This window comes from Mustela erminea, chromosome 1 (assembly GCF_009829155.1).
Source record: "Mustela erminea isolate mMusErm1 chromosome 1, mMusErm1.Pri, whole genome shotgun sequence".
Taxonomy (NCBI): domain Eukaryota; kingdom Metazoa; phylum Chordata; class Mammalia; order Carnivora; family Mustelidae; genus Mustela; species Mustela erminea.
Window position 1 is genome coordinate 20,937,972 of NC_045614.1, and position 21,900 is coordinate 20,959,871.

Genomic DNA, 21,900 nt, shown 5'->3' on the forward strand with positions numbered 1-21,900 from the left:
TCAATTATTCAATTAATTAAATATTCAATTAATATTCAATCCCCTAGGACTGACCCCTGAATTTCTATGAAAGAATCTGGTAAGCCTCATTTTTTTTTAACCTAAATAAGAAATTTTCATTTGTTACTATTTTGACAAATCTGGCAACAGAAATGTCCTGAGTAATAAAACCCAGAGATGTTACATATGGAAACACATGGGTGAGTCCATGTCAATAAAAGTCAGTACACAATATTTTTAAGAATTTTACCCCACTTGGTTGACTCAGTCAGTGAAGCACGCAACTCCTGACCTCAGGGCTATGGGTTTAAGCCTCACACTGAGTTGCGGAAATTATGTAAAAATAAAATCTTAAAAAAAAAAAGAATTTTACCTTAAGGGCCTCAAATGTAAGCAGGACATCATTTGTCTGTTTCAGGTCAATATAGAACATCATCAATTCCCGTGATCCAAGTTGCATGAATATGGGAAGTAACTGAAATGAAGACAAAAATAAATCTTAACACTGGCTTTATTTTTGCATATTTCCTATTCCATTATGAGGAGAAAATATTTTTAAAAATGAGGTATCTCTCCCTCCTTTAGAAAACATACACACTTTTATCAAAAAAGACCTGCATCAGAAGTGACCTAAGACTTTACCAATGGCATAAGACTTCACCAGTTTGGGGCAAAGACTCTTCCATGTTACAGTTAAAGCACATCAAAATATAAAATGCTACCATAAAATAGCTCAAAAGTAAGCACAACAGTCCCAAAGTGTGAACGGTATTCTTTCCAATAAGCTCACCTCCTGATATTCTCCTAGGGGGGTCAGATACTGGAGAATAAGCCGCTGCTCAATAGCAGGAGTCATGGGATAAAGGGTATAATTGGTGCCTATCACCCAAGGTGACATTTCTGACCAGCTGCTATTAGACAGCTCAACAAACATGCGATCTGGATCAGATGTTGAGAAACCTAACTTCTGCTTGGCTTTCCTAAAATTCTCTCTGTCACCCTGTTTTGCTGCCTTATTTTTCCTCAATCCTCCTTCTTCGGGTTTGGCTGCTGAGTTCACTCTACTACTGGTCTTGTGGCCTGAATCAAGATGAAAGGAGATCTCCATGTCTCCAGAGGCCTCCTCTTGTTCACCATCCACTACATCTACAGCCATGTCACCATAGTCCATATCCACAGCTTCTTCATCCAGAGGCAAAAGAGGTTCAGAAGAGAGTTTTCGTGGGCTGGGACGCTTGCTTTCTTGCCGCAAAGCCACTTCCTGAAGCTGTAGCTCCCTCAGTCTGCGAAGTACTATTGCCACCTATCAACAGATATTGGAATAAAAGGCTTTATTTCTTCTGCATCTTAATTTAAATGATTCTTAATAAATAAATCTTACATCCATTTTAAGGACAACTAAATCCTCATGCAGTTACCCCAATATCTGGAAATGGTAAAGATCTGATCAATATTTTTATCTGATTTCTATAACTTTGTAAAATAAGGAATAGCTAAAAGTCTCATTCCTCATAAAATATCCCAAAAACCCAAACCACATTTGCACATTACACATCATTCACAACTGATCTATCTGGATCAAGCTACGCTGGACCATCAACACCTGAAGAGGCAGACACCAGACATATCCATGATTTTTTTAAAGTGACTCTGGGGGCGCCTGGGTGGCTCAGTGGGTTGAGCTGCTGCCTTCGGCTCAGGTCATGATCTCAGGGTCCTGGGATCGAGTCCCGCATCGGGCTCTCTGCTCAGCAGGGGGCCTGCTTCCCTTCCTCTCTCTCTGTGATCTCTTCCCTTTCTCTCTCCTACTGTGATCTCTCTCTGTCAAATAAATAAATTAAAAAAAAAAAAAAAAGTGACTCTGAAGTGTCTTTGAAAATAAAACATGAAGTATGTGGGATTTAAGAAACAAAACAGATAATCATAGGGGAAGAGAGGAAAAAATAAAACAAGATGAAATCAGAGAGGGAACAGACCATAAGTGACCCTTAATCATAGGAAACAAACTGAGAGTTCCTGGAGGGGAGAGAGATGGGGGAATGGGGTAACTGAGTGATGGGACATTATGGAAGGGGGAAAAAAAGAGTTTATTTTACTTTATTTAAATTATACCCCAATAAACGTGACTAAAAAAATAAAAATAAAAAAAACAATGAACGTTTCTCAAACTTGTACCTGTTGTAAACTGTATTGTTAGACACTGCCACCTATGTAATTACATAATCTATTTTTCAAATTCACCGCTTTTTCGTTTTTTAAGTACTTATGTAGTACTTAATATGTAGTATTATGCTTAGTTTAAAAAAAAAAAAAAAGAGAGAGAGAGAAGTTGTCTGTAATTTACTTTGAACTACATTAAAAAAAACCGGAATGGTGGATGAATAAGAGGAAAAGTGGATGGATGGATGGATGGGTGGGTATACAGTAAGTATAGTAAAATGTCCACAAATAATTTAAGTGGTACGTATATAGCTGTTCTCTGTAAAATTCTGTTTTGCTGTATGTTTGAAAATTTTCATAATCCAAATGTTGGGAAAAGAAAGGGAATGGTACTTATTCTTTACCGAGTATAAACTATCGTGATCCTCGACAAGATGAAAAATGGTTATTTTCAAGTTAAAAAAAGTAAAATCAAAACTTGTAAAAAGTAATCTTGAAATGTCGAAATTATAGCTATACTCCAATACAAGGTAATGAATAAGATCTACCTATTTGAGTTCAGGTATAAAGAAAGAACTTGCAAATACTCTCCCATCTCATACAGAAACTAATCCTAACATAGTCCTTACCAGCTGTGAATTCTCATCCCTATAGTTGGCAGCAATATCTTGATTCTCCATAGCACCTCCTAGCAGTCCAGTAGAATATGTCCTCAATGGCTGATCAGCCTCTCGGGCCCATTTGAAAAGATTCTCAACAATTCCCTCCTATAGTAAAGGAAATGAAATAGTACAATTCAACAAAGACCATTTTCATATTTAAAGATAAAGCAGATTCCAGTCTTATGAAAAAATTTAATAAAATATTTCAGTGTTGCTCATAAGATTAAAAAATGCAAGTAAGCTAAGTGTCCAAGTGGTTTAGTTAAAACAGCTGTGCACTCATGAAAAAGATTCCTAGTTAGCCATCAATAATCACATAATATAGTCCCACTTTAGATGTTTAAGACCCAAAATGTTCAATAATCAAGTAGGGAGCACTAAAAATTCTATGTCCTTCTTTGAAGTTCATAATGCACAATTAACATTATTAATGAGAAGTCATCCACCAAAAAGTACTTAACACCACATATCCCAAAATTATTTTTAATTAGTTGAGAAATAATACATACAAACATGTACAGTCCAAAGAAAATGAAAAGCACCCACGATCTACCACTGAACTTGACAGAGACCTTCCATGCATTCCTCCTTGTACCACCTGTATCCTCCCTCTCCAAAAGGTACCTACAGTTACTTAATTTTAACAATTTTCCTGTTAAACTTCTGTTACATGTTACATACTCGGAACTGTATAAACCACATAGTACCATAAGTATTTTTTTGCAACTTATTACTCAACATTATGCTTTTTACACTCACCTATAGTTACATGTAACTGTCACAAATAGCATTCAACATAAAATAGCCTTTACACATAACTTATAATTTCTCATAACAATCTGATATGATTGTGTAACTATTTGCAGAAGAGAAAACCAAATCACAGTAAGGTTAGGTAACATGAGTTGCAGAGCTGGGGTCTGATTGTTGGCAGTGTACCTCCAGATGTTCTTACTGCTATTTTGTTAGTTTAAGCAACTACAACTATTTTTGTACAAGCATGTCCCTAGGGTGGACATGTAGGATCAGAACTGCTAAATCACCAGATATGTGCATACTCAACTTTACCAGAGGGTGCTAGGCTATTTTCCAAAGTAACTGCAACAATTCACAATTCCACCAACAGTGAATAGTTCTTTTTTTCTACATCTTTACCAAAACTTGGCCACGGTCACAATTTTTATTTTCCATAATCTAATGGGTATAAAAATAACATTGCAGGGGTACTTGGGTAGCTCAGTCAGTGAAGTGTCTGACTCTTGATTTCAGCTCAAGCCACAGTCTCAGGGTCATGAGATGAAGCCTCATGTTGGGCTCCATACTAGGTGTGGAGCCTGCTTCAGATTCTCTCTCTCCCTCACTCCCTCCCCCTATCCACCCCTATCCCCACTCATGTACTCTCTTAAAAAAAGGGGGGGAGCACTGCATTTATTTGAATTTCCTCATTAATTAAGAAGGTCAGGCATATTTTTTATGCCTGCTGACCATTCAGGCTTCCACTGCTATGAAATACACATCTTTTACCAGTGCTTTATGATAAACACAAATTCTTAATTTTTATGTAATCAGACTTAACAATATATTTTTTTTAAACTTTGTGCATTTTGTATCTTACTTTTCTCTAGGGTCATGGAGTCATTATCCCATACATTTCTAAACATTTAATCTCTTTTCAAAAAAATTAACACTGAAAAGTACATTTTGAGAAATTTGTTTTGAAATATTTGACATGAAGGGCACCTGGGTGGCTCAGTGGGTTAAGCCTCTGCCTTCAACTCGGGTCATGATCTCAGGGTCCTGGGATCGAGCCCCACATCAGGCTCTCTGCTCGGCAGGGAGCCTGCTTCCCCTCCTCTCTGCCTGCTTCTCTGCCTACTTGAGATCTAATAAAATATTTGACATGAAAATATATTTAACGTATATTATTATTATACATTATATTCTATATTCTTATATATATTATATATTATATATATTAAAATATATTTAATAGCCTTTTATTTCCCCTCTTCCCAAACAGTCTAAGAACCTTAAAATACAAACTCCAATGAGCTCCTATCTATATGTTGCCCAGAATTTTTGTCCTCGCTTTTGTTTATTTGGTCAATACTTCTATGTTTACAAAGGTACTCTGAAGACATTTTCTTCTATTACCCAGCTTCTATTACTGTTGTATCAGAGTTTGCTCTGTTTGATTATTTGTAGGAATCTTTTTTACACTGGTTGCTTTCAAGATCTCCTCCATCTTTGGTATTTCTTTTGGCCTTCCTGAATGTTGAGTGGACATGTGTTTCATTAATTTGTAAAATTCTAGCCTCAACTCCCTGAATACTGCCTTTCCCTTTTCTTTTCTATTCTCTCCTCCTAAAACTCCTTTTAGATACACTTTGAACTTTCTAATTCTAATCTCTATATTTCAACTTCTTTCCTATTCTTCAGCTCTTATTTCTAGGGGCTTTATTATTGGCTATCCTATCAAATCTCCCAGTTCACTAATTCTATCTTTAGCTGTGTCTAAACTTAACTCTAACTCATCTACTAAGTTTTTAAATTCAGGAACTCTAATTTTTATATCCAGTTCTTCTCTGGTTCCTTTCCCAAATGGCCATTATTCCCAATAATCTTGGACTTTAAGAGTTCTGATACTTGGGGCATTTGGGTGGCTCAGTCTGTTAAGTATCTGCCTTCAGATAAGGTCATGATACCAAAGTCCTGGGATCAAACCTGCTCAGCAGGGAGCCTGCTTCTCCCTCTCCCCTTGCCCCCAACTTGTGCTTGCTCTCTCTCTCTCTCAAATAAATAAATAAAATCTTTTTTTAAAAAGTTCTGATTCTTCTACATCCAATAATTTTAAACCTTATCAAACCATTCTTAAGTGTACAATTCATTGGGATTAAGTACATTCACAATGTTACATAACCATCACCACTACATATTTCCACAACTTATTATCCCAAACAGAAACTCTGTACCCCTACTTTCAATAATGGACAGAACAACCAAACAAAAGATCAGTACAGAAACAGAAGAGTTAAACACTATAAACCAATTAGACCAAATAGAAATATTGAGAATCCTCAATCCAACAAGACCAAATACACATTCTTAAGTAAACATGGAACATTTTCCAGGATAGACCATGTCAGGCAATACCATGGTTAATAAATTAAAAAAGAATAAACTCTTATAAAGAATTTTCTCAGGGCACCTGGGTAGCTCAGTTGGGCGTCTACCTTTGGCTCAGGTCATGCTCTCAAGAGTCCCAGGATCAAACCCCACACTGGGCTCCCAGCCAACAGAGAGCCTGCTTCTCTCTCTGCCCCTCACCCCACTCATGCTCTCTTTCTCTCAAATAAATAAAGTAAAAAAATCTTTAAAAATTTTTTTCTCCAGGGGCGCCTGGGTGGCTCAGTGGGTTAAGCCGCTGCCTTCGGCTCATGGCATGATCTCAGGGTCTGGGATCGAGTCCCACATAAGGCTCTCTGCTCAGCAGGGAACCTGCTTTCCTCTCTCTCTCTCTGCCTGCCTCTCAGCCTACTTGTGATCTCTCTCTCTGTCAAATAAATAAATAAAATCTTAAAAAAAAAATTTTTTTTCTCTAATCATAATGGAATGAAATAAGAAATCTACAACCCAAGGGAAAATGGACAATTCATATGTGGAAATTAACAAACTTTTAAACAACCAAGGGGTCAAAGAAGAAATCACACAGAAATTAGAAAATTCCTTGCAATAAATGAAAAGAAAAACACAACATACCAAAATTTATGTCATGTAGCAAAAGTGTTGTTTTTAAGGAACAAGAAAAAGAGCAAATGAAACTCAAAGCTAGTAGAAGTAAGGCAATAATAAAGATTAGAGTGGAGACAAGTAGAACAGCAAATAGGAAAAAAAAAAGAAAAGAAAGAAAATGAAACCAAATGTTGTTTTTTTGAAAAGATCAAAAAAACTAACAAACCTTTAACTAGACCAAAAAAAAAAGACAAAGAGAGGACATTATTACCAATTTAGCATAAATAAAAAAGATTATAAAATACTATTAACTACTATACACCAACAAAATTAGTAATATAGATAAAATAATAAAATGAACAAATTCCTAGAAACACAACCAACCAGAACTGATTCATAAAGAAATAGAAAAATTGAATAGACCTATGAGTAGTAAGGAGATTGAATCAGTCATCAAAAACTTCCCAAGACAGAAAAACTCAGGACCAGATAGAATCACTGGTGAATTCTACACAAAAAATATTTTTGTGTATCAAATGAATTAATATTTTTTCTCAACTCTTCCAAAAAATTAGTAAGGGAACACTTCAAACTCATTCTATAAAGCCAAAATATTATCCTGATACCAAAACCCTACAAGGTAACTACAGATCAATATCCCCTATGAATAGTGATGCAAAAAACCTCATAAAATACCAGCAAACTGAATTCAGCAGCATAGTCAAAGGATTATACACCATGACCAATGGATTTTTCCAGGAATGAAATATGGTTCAACATAAAGAAATCAACATAGTACACTAATAAAATTAGTGTGAAATCACTGTGAATAGAAAACCATCTGACCATATCAAATTATAACAACAACAACAAAAAGAATCTACTAAAAATCAATACACTTTCATTAAAAAGTACTTAATAAATTAGGAATAGAAGGAAACTTTCTAAGCATCATAAAAGGTAAGAAAAACCCATGCACACCCATCATCATACTCAACAGTCAAAGACTAACAGGCTTTTTCCCCTAAGACCAAGAACAAGACAAAGATGTCTGCTTTCACCACTTCTATTCAACACACTACTGTAAGTTCTAGTCAGAAGAGGCCAAGAAAAAGAAATTAAAGGCATTAATGTTGGAAAAGAAGAAATAAAATTATCTGTTAACAGACAACATGATCTTATACATAGAAAACTCTTTAAGATTCCACAATGTTAGAGCTAATAAATGAATTCAGCAAAAAGTTACAGCATACAAAATCAGTTTCATTCCTACACACTAGTGATGAAAAAGCCAAAAAGGAAATACATCCTATCATTTAAAAAATAGTTGCTTTCTAATATCTTTCGGATAGCTATTCTATTTAATTCTCTTCTTTACTGTATTGTTAACTCCTAATCATGGAGAACTAACTGCTGGTGTGTTTTGTAATGTTTTCGTGAACTCATTTCACCTGGAAATTGCGATTTCTAGGAGAATCCCTGGTAACCTGGATTATGAGAGCTTCCCCCCAGAGTGATTTTACATTTGCTTTTGCCACTCAAGGAATATCACAAAGTATTTTGCTGTTGATTTTTTGGCTTTGGGGTTCCTAATCATATGGTAGAAATCTCAAACATGCACCCAAAAAAAGTCATGCCCACAGTTTCTCAGAGATTTATCCACCCCTACCCCTTAGTGTGGGGTCAAATTGAGAAACCTGTCATCTCCCCAAGGCGGTAAGGGGGGGTATTTCTCTTTTGCACTGTTTCAGTGAGGGTCCTTTGGGATACCAGTCTTATGCAGGGATCAAGGATCCCAGTTCCAACTCTCCAGCCAAGGTTTTGTATCCTATCCTCAATTATCACTTTGTTTTTACAATTACCTCTTCATTTCTGGCACACAGGGATTTCTAAAAGTTTATTCAATTTACCCAGAATTCATATGTGCATGCCACAGGAAAGCTGACAGGTTGTCCTGGCTGGTCAGTAAGATAAATCTGGGTCTCCTCCTCCCATCTCTCTTGAAACCAGTTTTTTCTCTCTGCCTCTGAAAAACCTATATTCACGGTTTTCTTCCCACCTCTCATGGAATTCTTTGAGGATTAGTATACGATACAAAACAAATGCTTAAGCACAGGGCACACACTCAATAAACGGTAGGCACTCGCCTAAATGACTTTTTTCATAAAGCACCTATTAACATTTTAGAGAAGGGTGCCTGGGTGGCTCAGTCATTAAGCGTCTGCCTTCAGCTCAGGTCACAATCCCAGGGACCTAGGATGGAAGCCCAAATGGGGTTCCTTGCTCAGTGGGAAGCCTATTTCTTCCTCTCCCACTCCCCCTGCTTGTGTTCCCTCTCTCTCTCTGTGTCTCTCTTTGTCAAATACATAAGTAAAAAATCTTTAAAAAAATTTTTAGAGGAATCAATGTTGCAGAGTTAAAATTTGGGAAACACTCACTTAGAGATGATACTGAGACCTCGTTCTGATTTTATCCCTCCCACCACCAATATTTTAAGACAACCTCAAAGAGGAAAATGTTAAAGCAATACTCAAAAAATAACCCCAAAGGTCCTGATCTGACTGGATTAGTAGCATACACTGACAAACTTAACAATATGAAAAACCTAGTACACAAACAATATTAAAGTACCCAGTTCTGAAGAAAACTACAAAAATAATTGTAAACAAAAATAAAATTTAAAGCTATTTGATTATTTCTATTGCTTTAAAAAGTTAAAAAATCAACTTTTTTAAATAGTGGCTGGGGTGCCTGGGTGGCTCAGTTGGTTAAGCGACTGCCTTTGGCTCAGGTCATGATCCTGGAGTCCTGGGATCGAGTTCCGCATCAGGCTCACTGCTCAGCAGGGAGTCTCCTTCTCCCTCTGATCCTCCCCTTCTCATGCTCTTCCTCTCATTCTCTCTCAAATAAATAAATAAAATCTTTTAAAAAATAATAAAATAAAATAAAATAAAATAAGTGGCTAGAAGTAATAAAATCAATTTAATAACTTGCAACCACCTCTAAAATAAAAAGGAAATGAAACAGAAAATATAAAAAGGAAATGAAATAGAAAATATCAGAATGTACTGCATAAAGAGTAAGCAATGCTCGAGAAACTTCTTTTTCATACATATATGTAATGGGTTGCATGTAAAAACATTATGTTTCACAAAGTTTGAGAAACACTATATAATGAGATGTTTTTTAAAGAAGTAAAATATTGATTCACACCAAAAATTTGCATAGAATACTTATGAAGGATAAAGATCATCATGTAATCCAACAGGAAAGTCTCAAAATGTCAAAAAAGATTGTAATCTGTGTTCTAGGACACTGGATTCAAGGTTATTTCCTATCTAATTTTCCGTAATAATTCACTTCTCCCAAAAGAAATTAGTTATTAATAAAACTGTTGGGGTGCCTGGGTGGCTCATTCGGTTGGGCTCTTTATTTCAGCTCAGGTAATGATCTCAGGGTTGTGAGATCAAGCCCTGCATCAGGCTCCATGCCTAGATGCATGCCTAGAGCCTGCCTGAGATTCTTTCTCTCCATCCTCCCCTTTCCTCTTCCTCCCCGTCTCTAAGAAAAAAAAAAAAAAAAGAAAAGAAAGAAACAAAGCTGTTCTTAAACTGCAGAAAGCTTTATTCAAAACATCCATTAGTGTTTCTGACATCCAAAGGGTATTCACTTAATTCTAAATACATAATGATGAAACTATAAAGAACCAGAGTTGATTTTCCTACAATGACAACCAGGAAACTTTCACAAAGCAGAGTAAAATCATCTGTAATCTTCTACAAATCTTGTATAAACAAATACACTGCTACAAATGCTTCACTTTCATCCCGGTTTTCAAAAGAATTCATATTAAAATATTTCTCACAAGCATATAGATATTTTTGGTCTCCCACAATGATAAACTAACTGGAGATTTTTTAATTTAGTCTGTATACAATACTGCAAATTATATATACTGTATACAATACTGAAAATTATAGCATTAATTACATAATGTTATTTTCTAAAAGACTTCTTGTGATACAATTCTGTAATAAAACTTTAAAAGTTAAATGAAAATCTATTTCTAGATCTTTCATTTGGCTTATATATTTAACTATATTAAGACTTCCAGGGATGCCTGGGTGGCTCAGTTGGTTGGACGACTGCCTTCGGCTCAGGTCATGATCCTGGAGTCCCGGGATCGAGTCCCGCATCGGGCTCCCAGCTCCATGGGGAGTCTGCTTCTCTCTCTGACCTTCTCCTCGTTCATGCTCTCTCTCACTGTCTCTCTCTCAAGTAAATAAATAAAATCTTTAAAAAAAAAAAAAAAAGACTTCCAGACTGTTTCAGAAAATTAAGTTTTAGTATCTTTGGGAAAAAAAAGAAAGCCACGTACAAATTCTTAATGCTGAAAACAAAACACCCATATTACTTCTAAAAATAGATCAACTCATCTTTGACATTTAAAGTATATATACACACACAGTCACTATCAAATTATCACTTTCTGGTCTTCATAGTAGTTACCCTTATTTGAAACTATCAGTTTATTTGTGTCTGCCTTCCCAAATATGTGAATGTAAGCTCCCATCTTGCTAACAAAAGCTCCCATCTTGCTAACAAAATATTACCAACACCTACCATAAAACACAGCACAAAACAGGTCTTCAAATATTAACTAAATATAAAATACCAACCAGAAGAAAAGAAAATAAAAAATAAATACCATCAAGACGATGGGCTTCCTCAGAGCAGAAATTCCTTCCTCACTAAGGAAGACAACTCATCAAGAATACGAGTTTGAGTAAGATCATAAAACCATTCTAAAAACATATGATCTTAAGATTTTAAGATATACTATAGCACCTAAGCAGCACAAAAAGTTATTCTTAAATTTTTCTTACTGCTTATCCTTATTTCTTACATTTCTACAACATATGACTATTATAAAAATCTATAATTACCTTAACAAAGACAAATCAAACAGATCAACCTTCAATTTAAAAATAAAATGATGACTTTTCTTTCTATTAAATACCTTTTCTTGAAAGACAACAGCAGTTTCCAGCCCTGGCATGATGTCAAGTAGGAGTCTACAAGCTGCAGTGTTTAAAGGGGGCTCTCGGCTTGTCATCACATATGCGTTCACCAGCTATAAAAAAACGGAGGAATACTTCTATTCATCTGAAATTCAACCCAGTCAAATTAATAAACCCTTAATAAATTCCCATCACTCACCTCAGGGGTATTAAGAACCAATGATTACTAACTAAACCTTTATTATAAACCGTTACAATCCTTCTGAGCCATGATGGGATCATATATGATTTCTTCTGTATCTTTAAAATCAAATCCCCCCAAAACAACATATCAGCAACAACAGAATTAAAGCTTAAAGAGTATCAAGAAGAAATCACTCCCTATTTTTTTTTTTTACCCTTTATTCTTACATACACTTTTTCAGAAGGATAAGGCAGGATTCTTAGCAATGGTTAATGTAAACTTGAATTTCATACTTAAACTATAAATACATTTAATATTACACATAAATTGTAAGTAAACATATTAATAAAACTTTCATTTTAGCATTCAAATACTACTCAGTCTCAACTAAGTGGCACTGTGTTCTGTGTTGGGTATACATCAGTGAATAAGACGCAGTCCCACCATCAAAGGGTTCATAATCCAACAGAGGTGACAGCTGGAAAAACAAATATCTTTGAGTAAAGGATGCTATAGAAGCCTGTAGGAGGCCACACAACTCCTGCAGAAGAATCAGAGAAGACTTTAGAAGGGAAGGGATTCTAAGCCAGAATGTAAATGACAAGTAGAAGTAGCCGAGGTATAGTAGGGACAAGAGGAGAGCCAAAGGGCAAGAACTTAAAATTGAGAGGACAAAGGCCAGAGAGAGATTGGGTTTATACTTCAAACCTAGGAATTTAAAATTTATCTTGAGAGCAATGGGAAACCACTAATGGACTGTAACCAAAAGGGTGCCAACACTTTTTGCATTTTAGAAATTTTTTTCTGGGCTATAGAGTGAATAAGTTGGAGGAGAACAAGACAAGATGATAAATCAGTTAAGAGGCGACTATAATAGCCGAGAGAGATGGCAGTGGCTAAACTAAGGTCTGGTAAAAAGGGCGGAAAGAAGTGGAGGGATTTGTAAAGGTTAATGGAATGGGAATAAGACCTGTAAGTTCACTGAATAAGAGAGCTTGGAAAAATAAAGGATAACTTCTAGCTAGGAAGACAAGGACATCACTACTGAGCTAGAGAATAAGAGAAACAAATAATAGAGCAAACAATTAGACAGTTCAAGGTGACTGTAGAGGATATCCAGGTGGAAATACCTAGAAGGCAGTTGTAAATGATCTGAGGTACAAAAGAGACAACAGTAACTGAGAAATAAATCCAGGAGTTAATATAATATAGACAATAATAATAGCTAATACTTACTGAGCCCTCATCTACCAGGTTCTTTCTGTGTTAAGCACTTTTCACAATTAATTTCAAAGATTATAAAAACATTTTACAGATAAGAACTATCATCCCTATTTTATAGATAAAGAAAATAAAGCTTGGAGAAAATGAAGGTTGTTAGAGGCTTAAGTTGCCTCAAGATCAATGGAGCTGCATTTAAACCCAAAACATGGACCCCAAAACCTACACTCTTAAGCATCATGCACTCCGGCCTCCAAAAACAAAGCTAACAGCTACAACTTACTGAATAATTATTGTGTTAAAGGAACTGTGTACACTGGGTGTATTTTCCCCGCTCATTTACTTCTCAACAGCCCAGAGTTAGGGAAGGTATCTTTCTCTCCCTTCACATACCCAATGCACATACCACAGTGTTGATGCAGAATCATGCCTCATTTATCACTCTTAGTTTTCTATTCAGAAACCCAAGAAAATGTCTATATTCCCAAACTTAAAATTATTCTTGCCCAGGGATGAGCACAGATGCCTTGTGAGTCCTAGTCAATATTCAACTGAACAAAATAGGCACCAAAAAGAAAACACCTTGGCTAAAACTAGGATTTTTTTTTTTTTAAAGATTTTTTATTTATTTATTTGACAGAGAGAAATCACAAGTAGTCAGAGAGGCAGGCAGAGAGAGAGAGGGAAGCAGGCTCCCTGCTGAGCAGAGAGCCCGACGCGGGACTCCATCCCAGGACCCTGAGATCATGACCTGAGCCGAAGGCAGCGGCTTAACCCACTGAGCCACCCAGGCGCCCAAAACTAGGATTTTAGTAAGAAAGAAATCCAGGATGCATATCTCACTGAACTAATACCAAACCAAAAAAAATCTACGCAATCTATTCCCAATCCTGTCAAGACCTTAGGAGAAAGTAAACTATTTACATACAAAAAAGGTATAGCATCTGCTAATGATAATCTCTGGAGAAAAGTAAGAAGCAAACCTACTGCATTCATGAAATCATCATTCTTGAAGAGTATTCTCAGCAAGTGGCCCAGCATACACTCTGGATCAGCTCGACCTACCAAAAAGAAGAGGGGAGGAACAAACAAGGAATAAGTAAGTCATCCCAGTTAAGCAAGTTAAACCTCTGGAAAGGCACCTGGGTTGTTACAAGTACTATTAAAATGCTACAAAAATAAATGGAAACAAAGAAAAGATTCTTTTGATGAATTAGATTTCATAAGAAACATACTCTAAAATTAAAAGTGACAATATAAAAACTCGAGACACTGCTCTCTAACTTCCCCATCACCCAGCACAATGCCTACACAGCAATGCTAAATTAAATAAATGTGCACTAGACCCACCTCAGCATCACTAAGAGTACACAAGATCTAAAAAAGAATCATAAAGGAGACTTAAGAGAAAGAACAACTCTGATTTCCAAGCCAGAATAAGGTAGGAAGCAAAACTTCTTTTGATGGGTGGTCTGGAGGAGGTAAGACTCCAAGTCCAACCTTCCTTTCAACTATAAAGCCAACAATGATGCATCCTCAAACCTGGAATGATACCTGAGGTTGTAGGGGCAGGGCTCAGGAAAGGAATTCCACTAAAATCAATCACCAACTCTAAAGATAGAGTACCCTTGGACATCTTAACTTTCCAAGTTCCTGGGGGAAAGAAAGGCCAGAAACCTAGAATCTACTCAACACACAGCCTACAGGTAAAGGAATTACTTAATGATTGGGACAATTATTGGTTATTAAAACAGATACCATCTACTTTAATCTTCCTGTAAGTTCATTAGAGTGGCAAATTTAGTCAAGGATACAATTTAGGATGAAGGAAAGATGTGAGCTACTGATTTGAAGTTTCTACTAAGCTGTAATTAATATTCCAAAGTAAATCACAAAAAGAGAAGTTGCAGAATGCTATCATAAAAACTAGATGAGGACCACAGATAACCTAACTTTCTCTGTTTATAAATGATGAACCTGACACCCTCATTTTTATTTAAAGAAATTATGCCTAATGGCAAACATCACTTAACATAAGAGGTAGGGAGGAAAAAACAGTCTTTAAATTTCCTACTGAAAAAAAATGTATCATTCTGTTTCTCCCTTTTTCCTCATTACCACTGCATCCCTTCCAAGGCTTTTCCAAGGTCATTAAGCATGATCATCTCTCTTTTAATTCTTTTCATAACCCCATACATTAACCCAATTTCTTATTTCACATTCACATTCGTACTTCTTCATGCTCTGATTGCTTTACTGAAGAATTAAATAGGTGAATAATACTCTAACGTCACAAGTAGGGATGTCTAGAGCAAGAGCAACAGGTATCCCATAAATAATTGCACACTCAGTCTGAAATGCCTAGCTTATCTACACTTGAAAACAAAAGTCTAAGACAGAAATTAATCCTGTACCATTCAGGTGGGTATACAATGTTCTTTTTTTGTAAGTCCCACTCATTCTCATATCGCTCTACATACAGTATCTCTTTTTTCCACAAAGGACCACTTCTGACCTTACACGGAGGAAGTTTATATGCAGCAATGGGCCCACATGTGATTTAAGCTTTGCCCACTGGTACTCCACCTTAGAGACAACATAAAATGGCAAAGTCTCAAGTCTCATATAACTCTGTATCATACCAAATTCCATGCCAAAGCAGACTGCATTGTCATGGCTCTAATTAGCCTAAAACAAAGCCAAATTATTATGAGATAGCATACTTTAGCTGCTGAAATACTAAAGTAGACATCAAGAAACCTGTTTGTTATTCAAGGTTCCAAGCATCAATTTCATAACTAAAAACAAGGCACTGAATGCATTTTCAACTACATTTCCTCATTAGTAAAAGGATAACTATCCCTTTTTCTCCTTCAAAGAATCCAAGTTCGTAATGGTTTCAAACTGTTGTTTGAAAGATGAAGGCACAAAGGATAATCTCTTTGGGGTTAAAAGTCAGAAAGGCAGGGGTGCCTGGGTGGCTCAGGGGAGTAAAGCCTCTGCCTTCAGCTCAGGTCATGATTCCAGGGTCCTGGGATCAAGCCTCGCATCGGGCTCTCTGCTCAGCAGGGAGCCTGCTTCCTCCTCTCTCTCTCTGCCTGCCTCTCTGCCTACTTGTGATCTCTGTCAAATAAATAAATAAAATCTTAAAAAAAAAGTCAGAAAGGCAGAACATTTTCCCTTTTTAGGTAACATACCAATGGTGTAAGATATACCTATATAATTTAGCTCCTTGAAGTTAGTTACTTCTCTCTGATATGTAAATATTACAAATATTTCCATTTTTCCAGGATTTTTTCTCACTACCTCCACCTTGAGCAATATTTTAACGGTAAGATGATCTTACAACTTAGCAGGGAAGATGCTATTTAAATTGTAAATTTTCCTATAAGCTACTTTCTTTTGTAAGAATATTAGAGCCAGGCTTAAGAGAACACAGGTCTCACCAGGATGTCGGTCATCAAATGGGTCTGGATCTCCCTTACGATATTCTTCAGTTTCTTTTTCAATCAATTCAGACATCCTAGCACAAAGGGAAGACAGGGTCAACTCTAGACAAGCATACAAAAATATGTACCACCACCTACAAAAGTCAATTCAACAATCAAGGTGTAAAATAAAAGCAGAAAGTTAGAAAAGTTATTTTCCCAATGAACACACAGATCTAAACAACCATCTCATTAAAGAGTGTCCACTCCCAAATACATTCTTCTCTCCACTTTCCTGTCCCAAAAGATAGCACTACCATCCCCTCAGGAACCTCGGAGTCCTCATTAAAACCTATTCTCCTCACCCCCCACAACAATAATTCCTGTTAGCTCTACCTACAAAGTATTTCCTGACTTCAATCATTTCTTTCAATCTTAACTATTCTTATCCTTGCCCAGAACACCATCAACTGCCTGAACTACCCAGAGTAGCCTTTTCTCCAACTTCCTGCTTCAATATTTGACACAAAATTCATTATCCAACTTCCAAAAATTTATCACACTAACTTCAATTATACCCAAGTACTACCATGGCTTACACTAACCCAGCTTCTGTCTACATCTCTGACTTCTCTCCATTCTCCCTTCATAAAGCTTCAGGCATATGGCCTTCTCTGCTCTTCGAAGAGTCCAAGTTCATAACTGTTTCAGGGCCTAAGTACTATTATTTCAGCCTATAATAGTCTTCCCCCCACCTAACTTCCTACCCCTACCCCAAGCAGCCAATTATCTGCTTTCTCTCACTAAAGATTAGTTTTGCCTATTCTAAAATGTCATACAAATGGAATCATATATGCTCTTTTCATAACTGGCTTCTTTAGTTCAGCATATTTTGAGTGATCCATGTTGTTTGTTGCATGTACCAAGTCTTTTTTTATTCACGTTTTTGAAAGAAGAAAAATCACATTTTGAATACCCTAAGCAAGAATGACACCTTAACCTATTATATGACAATCAAATGCAAGGCTATTATACTCTCCAACATCTACCATGCTCTGTCCTGACTCAAACTCTCCTATATGTTTTTTGTCCACAAAATCATACTTCCCATGGTGGCTCAGTGGGTTAAGCATCTGCCTTCAGCTCAAATGATGATCTCAGGGTACTGGGATTGAGCCCCGCATTGGGCTCTCTGCTCAGCAGGGAGTCTTCTTCTCCCTCTCATACTCCCCCTGGGCTCTCCCTCTCTCAAATAAATAAATAAAATCTTTAAAAAACAAAAAACAGGGACGCCTGGGTGGCTCAGTTGGTTAAGCAGCTGCCTTTGGCTCAGGTCATGATCCCAGCGTCCTGGGATCGAGTCCCACATTGGGCTCCTTGCTAAGCGCGGAGCCTGCTCTTCCCTCTACCTCTGCTGCCACTCAGCCTGCCTGTGCTCGCTCTCTCTCTCTGGCAAATAAATAAATAAAATCTTTAAAACAACAAAAAAAAATGATACGTCCTAGTTTTAAAAGCTAAGCTCCCTGCAAAAACTCTTGCCTACTCTGGCATATTTTTCCCCATTAAGCCTCAAAAATATTTCTGCTTGGCACACCTGGGTGGCTCAGTGGGCTAAGCCTCTGTTTTCGGCTTAGGTCATGATCCCAGAGTCCTGGAATGGAGCCCTGCATAGGGCTCTCTGCTCAGTGGGGAGCCTGCTTCCCCCTCTCTCTGCCTACTGCTCTGCCTGCTGATTTCTCTATCAAATAAATAAATAATTTATTAATAAATAAAAAATATTTTTTAAAAAAATATTTCTACTTTTCTATCCTTCCCTTTAAACTCTGAAAATTCATTTTGCCACAAAGAGCTATCACATAAAATATGTTTAGAATTACACATTATAAGATCTACCAATATCTTCTGTTGAAACTAAGTAATGTTCCACAGTGGAAGTTAATAGATTCTGGAGCCAGCTGGCCAGGGTTCAAATCATACTTCTTCCTCTATGTGTAACTCTGGTCAAGTTACTTAACCTTTCTATGCCTCATCTGTAAAATAAGGGTAATAGTCCCTATCTTATAGAGCTCCCTTGAGGTTTAAGGTAATACATGTTCTCTGCTTAAAACAAAACCTGACATGTAAGAGCTGGATAAGTATTGCTACAATGAAAACTGAGAATCAAAAACAAATAGAAAAACAATTTAAGGTAGATTTGACTGGGACAGGATAGGAAGAAGCCTTCTGGAGGCAGAACTCAAAAGTTCTTTAACTTGATGTAGTTGATAGTTTTGCAAGTAAAGAATCCAACAAGCAGAGTATTATACAATATACATCTCAATAATATAAAAAAACAAACCACAGAACCTGGGTAATGCTCAAATAGCATGGCCCAAAGCCAGTTCCTTTTCACAGAATTAAGTCAAAGTCTTGATTATAATAAATAACAATATGAATAATAAATAAAAAGTCAAATTTATAAGAAGTCACACATATTTTTCTTAGGAAAACTGCCAAAAAATCATGAAAGTTGCAGCCAATAAAAGAAGAGGCAAGCCTGAAATTCACTGCTTTGCAAAGGATATACCAAAACACTTATACCTGCAGCCAGCGCGGGAGTGGGTAAGGGAGAGACTATAGACATGTGAGAGAATTTTAGGAAATACTCAGTGAACTAACACACCCACAATGTGGATGATAGGAAATGCCCCTTTCTAAAATAAACTATACTTTTAATTCATTTTACTGTCTCTTAACACTTCCTGTCTAACCTTGAATATCTTTTAAAGATCTTGCTCCATGTAACTTTATTTTCCATTCCTACCTTATATTCACCCTCCACTCTGGTGAGGTCCATTTCTTCACTGCCACAAAAACATGTCCCAGTTCCTTCTCCAGTCATTGCTTTTTTTCGGTCACATTTTTCACTTTTCCTAGAAAACCCTGACCCTCTGTTTTTCACCAAAGCTACATTCTACCATCTTTCAAGTCCCTATTCCAAAAACCTTTACCACATCCTATATTCTAAGCTTAGCTTTCCACTATCTGGCTATGTTGTTTTTTGCAAATAGCTCCAAGGATAGCTATCATTTAACAATGTAGCTCTCAGTGATACTTGTAGTGACAAATGAGGAAATTAGTTTCAGGGAAGTATATAACAGTTCCCACAAACAAAAGGTCCTCATATATTTGCTGAGTGAATAAAAGAAACTGACTCATTGAAGTTCTTTTCATTCTCATAACTCATGCAATATTTCAGAATCATACTGCCCAATTTAGCACCTCATTATATACTAATTTATACTATTCTGCATTGTTTCATATCTGTTAGTTGCCTCCCAGATGGTTATCTCCTTGAAGACAGAACCCCTCTAGTTTAGGCTTTACATTACTAACCAAAGCACAGGGACAAAGCTGAGGGTCAAATATGATTATGGATGTGAAATAATCTCGAAAATAAAACACTCTTTGGTGTATGTACTCAATAAATATTTTTTCCAATTAAGTGAATCTATCATTAATGTTATCATCCCCATTTATAACTCTCTCCTCTCACAGTTATACCTATAATCCACATTTTAACTGCACATACTTAGATTCTTTAAATTCACTGTGGCTGCATTCAAGTATCTTGTGATTAGTAGTTCTTAATCTCCAATGACTCTACAAATTAAAATCCACTTTCCACCAGTCAGCAATAATACTGTTCCTAAAAAAAACTGTGCTTTTCACATGCTCCCAATATACTGAGAGCAACAAAGCATTTATCCCCACTTAAACTTTCATAAGGTCATAGTTCTCTTTATTTCTGTGGAATACATCATTGCACAAACAAAAGGCTTTTTTCTTTGCTATATCAAAGATTAAATATTAAAGATCCTCATGTTCCAGTGACCTCCTCCTTAAAAAAACCATGGGCATCCCTCTTCAGCCTTTATTTTTCACTCTCCGGTTTCACACATCATTCAGTAAAATTACTGAATACAGTTACTATGTACCAGGCATGCACAAATCACCGTCTGAGGAGACAATAATAAAAAGGTGTAGTACATGTCTTTTAAAAACTTTTAATTTAAAAAACAAAACAAAGAAAAAAAAGCCTTACAATTTAGTGAAGTAACATATGCAAAAAAAAAAAAAAAAATTATAGCACAATGTGGTTAAGAGTTAAAATGGGGGGAATTAAAATTATACCACATACATATGCATGTGTAGACACACACACACACACACAGGAGAATGACTGGAGTATTAAAAAAGAAATAAAAGGAGTGCCCAAACCTACCTGCGGATGTCAAAGTCAGAGAGTTTTATAGACATGATCCTCAAACTGCTTCTTGAAAGGATGTGAGTTTGCCAGGCAGACAGACACACCAAAGAAAGGCATTTCAGGCCAAAGGAACAGCCAAGTGTAAAGACACATAGACATTAGAAAATATGGTACTTTTCCTTACTGAAGGAGACTAATACTATGAGGCAGAAAAAGGAGGTAGAAGCCAAATCATAAATGGCTTCATAAGCCACTCTAAAAAGTTTACATTTTATTCTGTAGGGAAAATAGAGCCAGAGAAGAAGTATGATCAAAGGTATAACAATCAGATTTGTGTGTCAGGAAGAAGACTCTTTCAGCAAAGAGGCGGATGTATTAGAGGAGGGTAAACTGGAGATGGAGAGAAAATTTACACTGCCTAAGAGGCTAGTCAAAACATGATCAATATCTAATGAAGGAAGTGGGAAGGGGGAGTGGGGAAAAAAGAGAAAGCAGAAATCCTCAGGGCATGGGGACTAAACTTTTGGAAGACACTGTACACCAAAGTGGAGAGCACAAAAGCACAAACTGTGAATGAGAAAGGAGGCAGGATGAAGATGGTAAGCTCTACTGTAGACAGAGTATGTATAGGTGTCTGCAAACAGCCAGGTAAAGATGTATACATCAAGAAGCTAAGAAAAGGGTCTGAAATTTTTAAAAAGAGGGATCTGAAATAGAAATAGTGATCTGAAAGTTAACCTAAGAATAATGTTTTAAATCATGGATAGAAATGAAACTATCTAGGTGGACTATCTAGGGTGAAGAGAAAAAAGAACCATCAACAAAACCCTAAGGATGAAACACAGACAAGAGAAGAACCTACAAAGGAGAATAAGGACCAACAGCCTGAGAAGAAACGTAGAGTGTCAAGAAGTAGTGAGATAAAGACTAGTTCTGAAAGAAAAAAATGGATTCAGAATTCGTAGTCAAGATGAAAATGTTCCCATACTTGCCTCCAATTTGTCCCTTTTTTCAAACGAATTTATAAAAAAACATAATTGTTCCTACCTGGTAAGAATAGGTACCATGTCCTGCCCACTGCCATGCTCCTTTTCCCACTGCTCCAGCAGGGTAGTGAGCTCAGCTTTGGAGTCCACATGCACCGCTACTGTAGTCATGGCTTGGCCTAAGGAATCAAAAATATACAGAAATAGCACATGAACACAGGCAAATAAACCTAACATACTTCCTACAAAAATTGAAA

At 36.5% G+C, this 21,900-nt stretch overlaps 1 protein-coding gene across 3 annotated transcripts in view; it reads right to left on the reverse strand.

Annotated features, from left to right (window-relative positions):
- The window catches only part of DCAF1 (DDB1 and CUL4 associated factor 1), an 82,572-nt gene that overhangs the window by 44,664 nt on the left and 16,008 nt on the right, over positions 1–21,900 (reverse strand). For 2 of the 3 annotated variants that reach the window (XM_032321012.1, XM_032321003.1), the window contains exons 2-8: positions 21,705–21,822; positions 16,427–16,503; positions 13,968–14,041; positions 11,575–11,688; positions 2,790–2,927; positions 791–1,303; positions 374–475 (exon numbers count right to left, since the gene is read on the reverse strand). In XM_032321012.1, the coding sequence (XP_032176903.1) occupies positions 374–475; positions 791–1,303; positions 2,790–2,927; positions 11,575–11,688; positions 13,968–14,041; positions 16,427–16,503; positions 21,705–21,814 (1,128 nt within the window). In that variant the 5' untranslated portion in view covers positions 21,815–21,822. Of the gene's footprint in view, positions 1–373; positions 476–790; positions 1,304–2,789; positions 2,928–11,574; positions 11,689–13,967; positions 14,042–16,426; positions 16,504–21,704; positions 21,823–21,900 lie in introns of those variants that run through there. The other variant, XM_032321022.1, reaches the window with a different exon arrangement.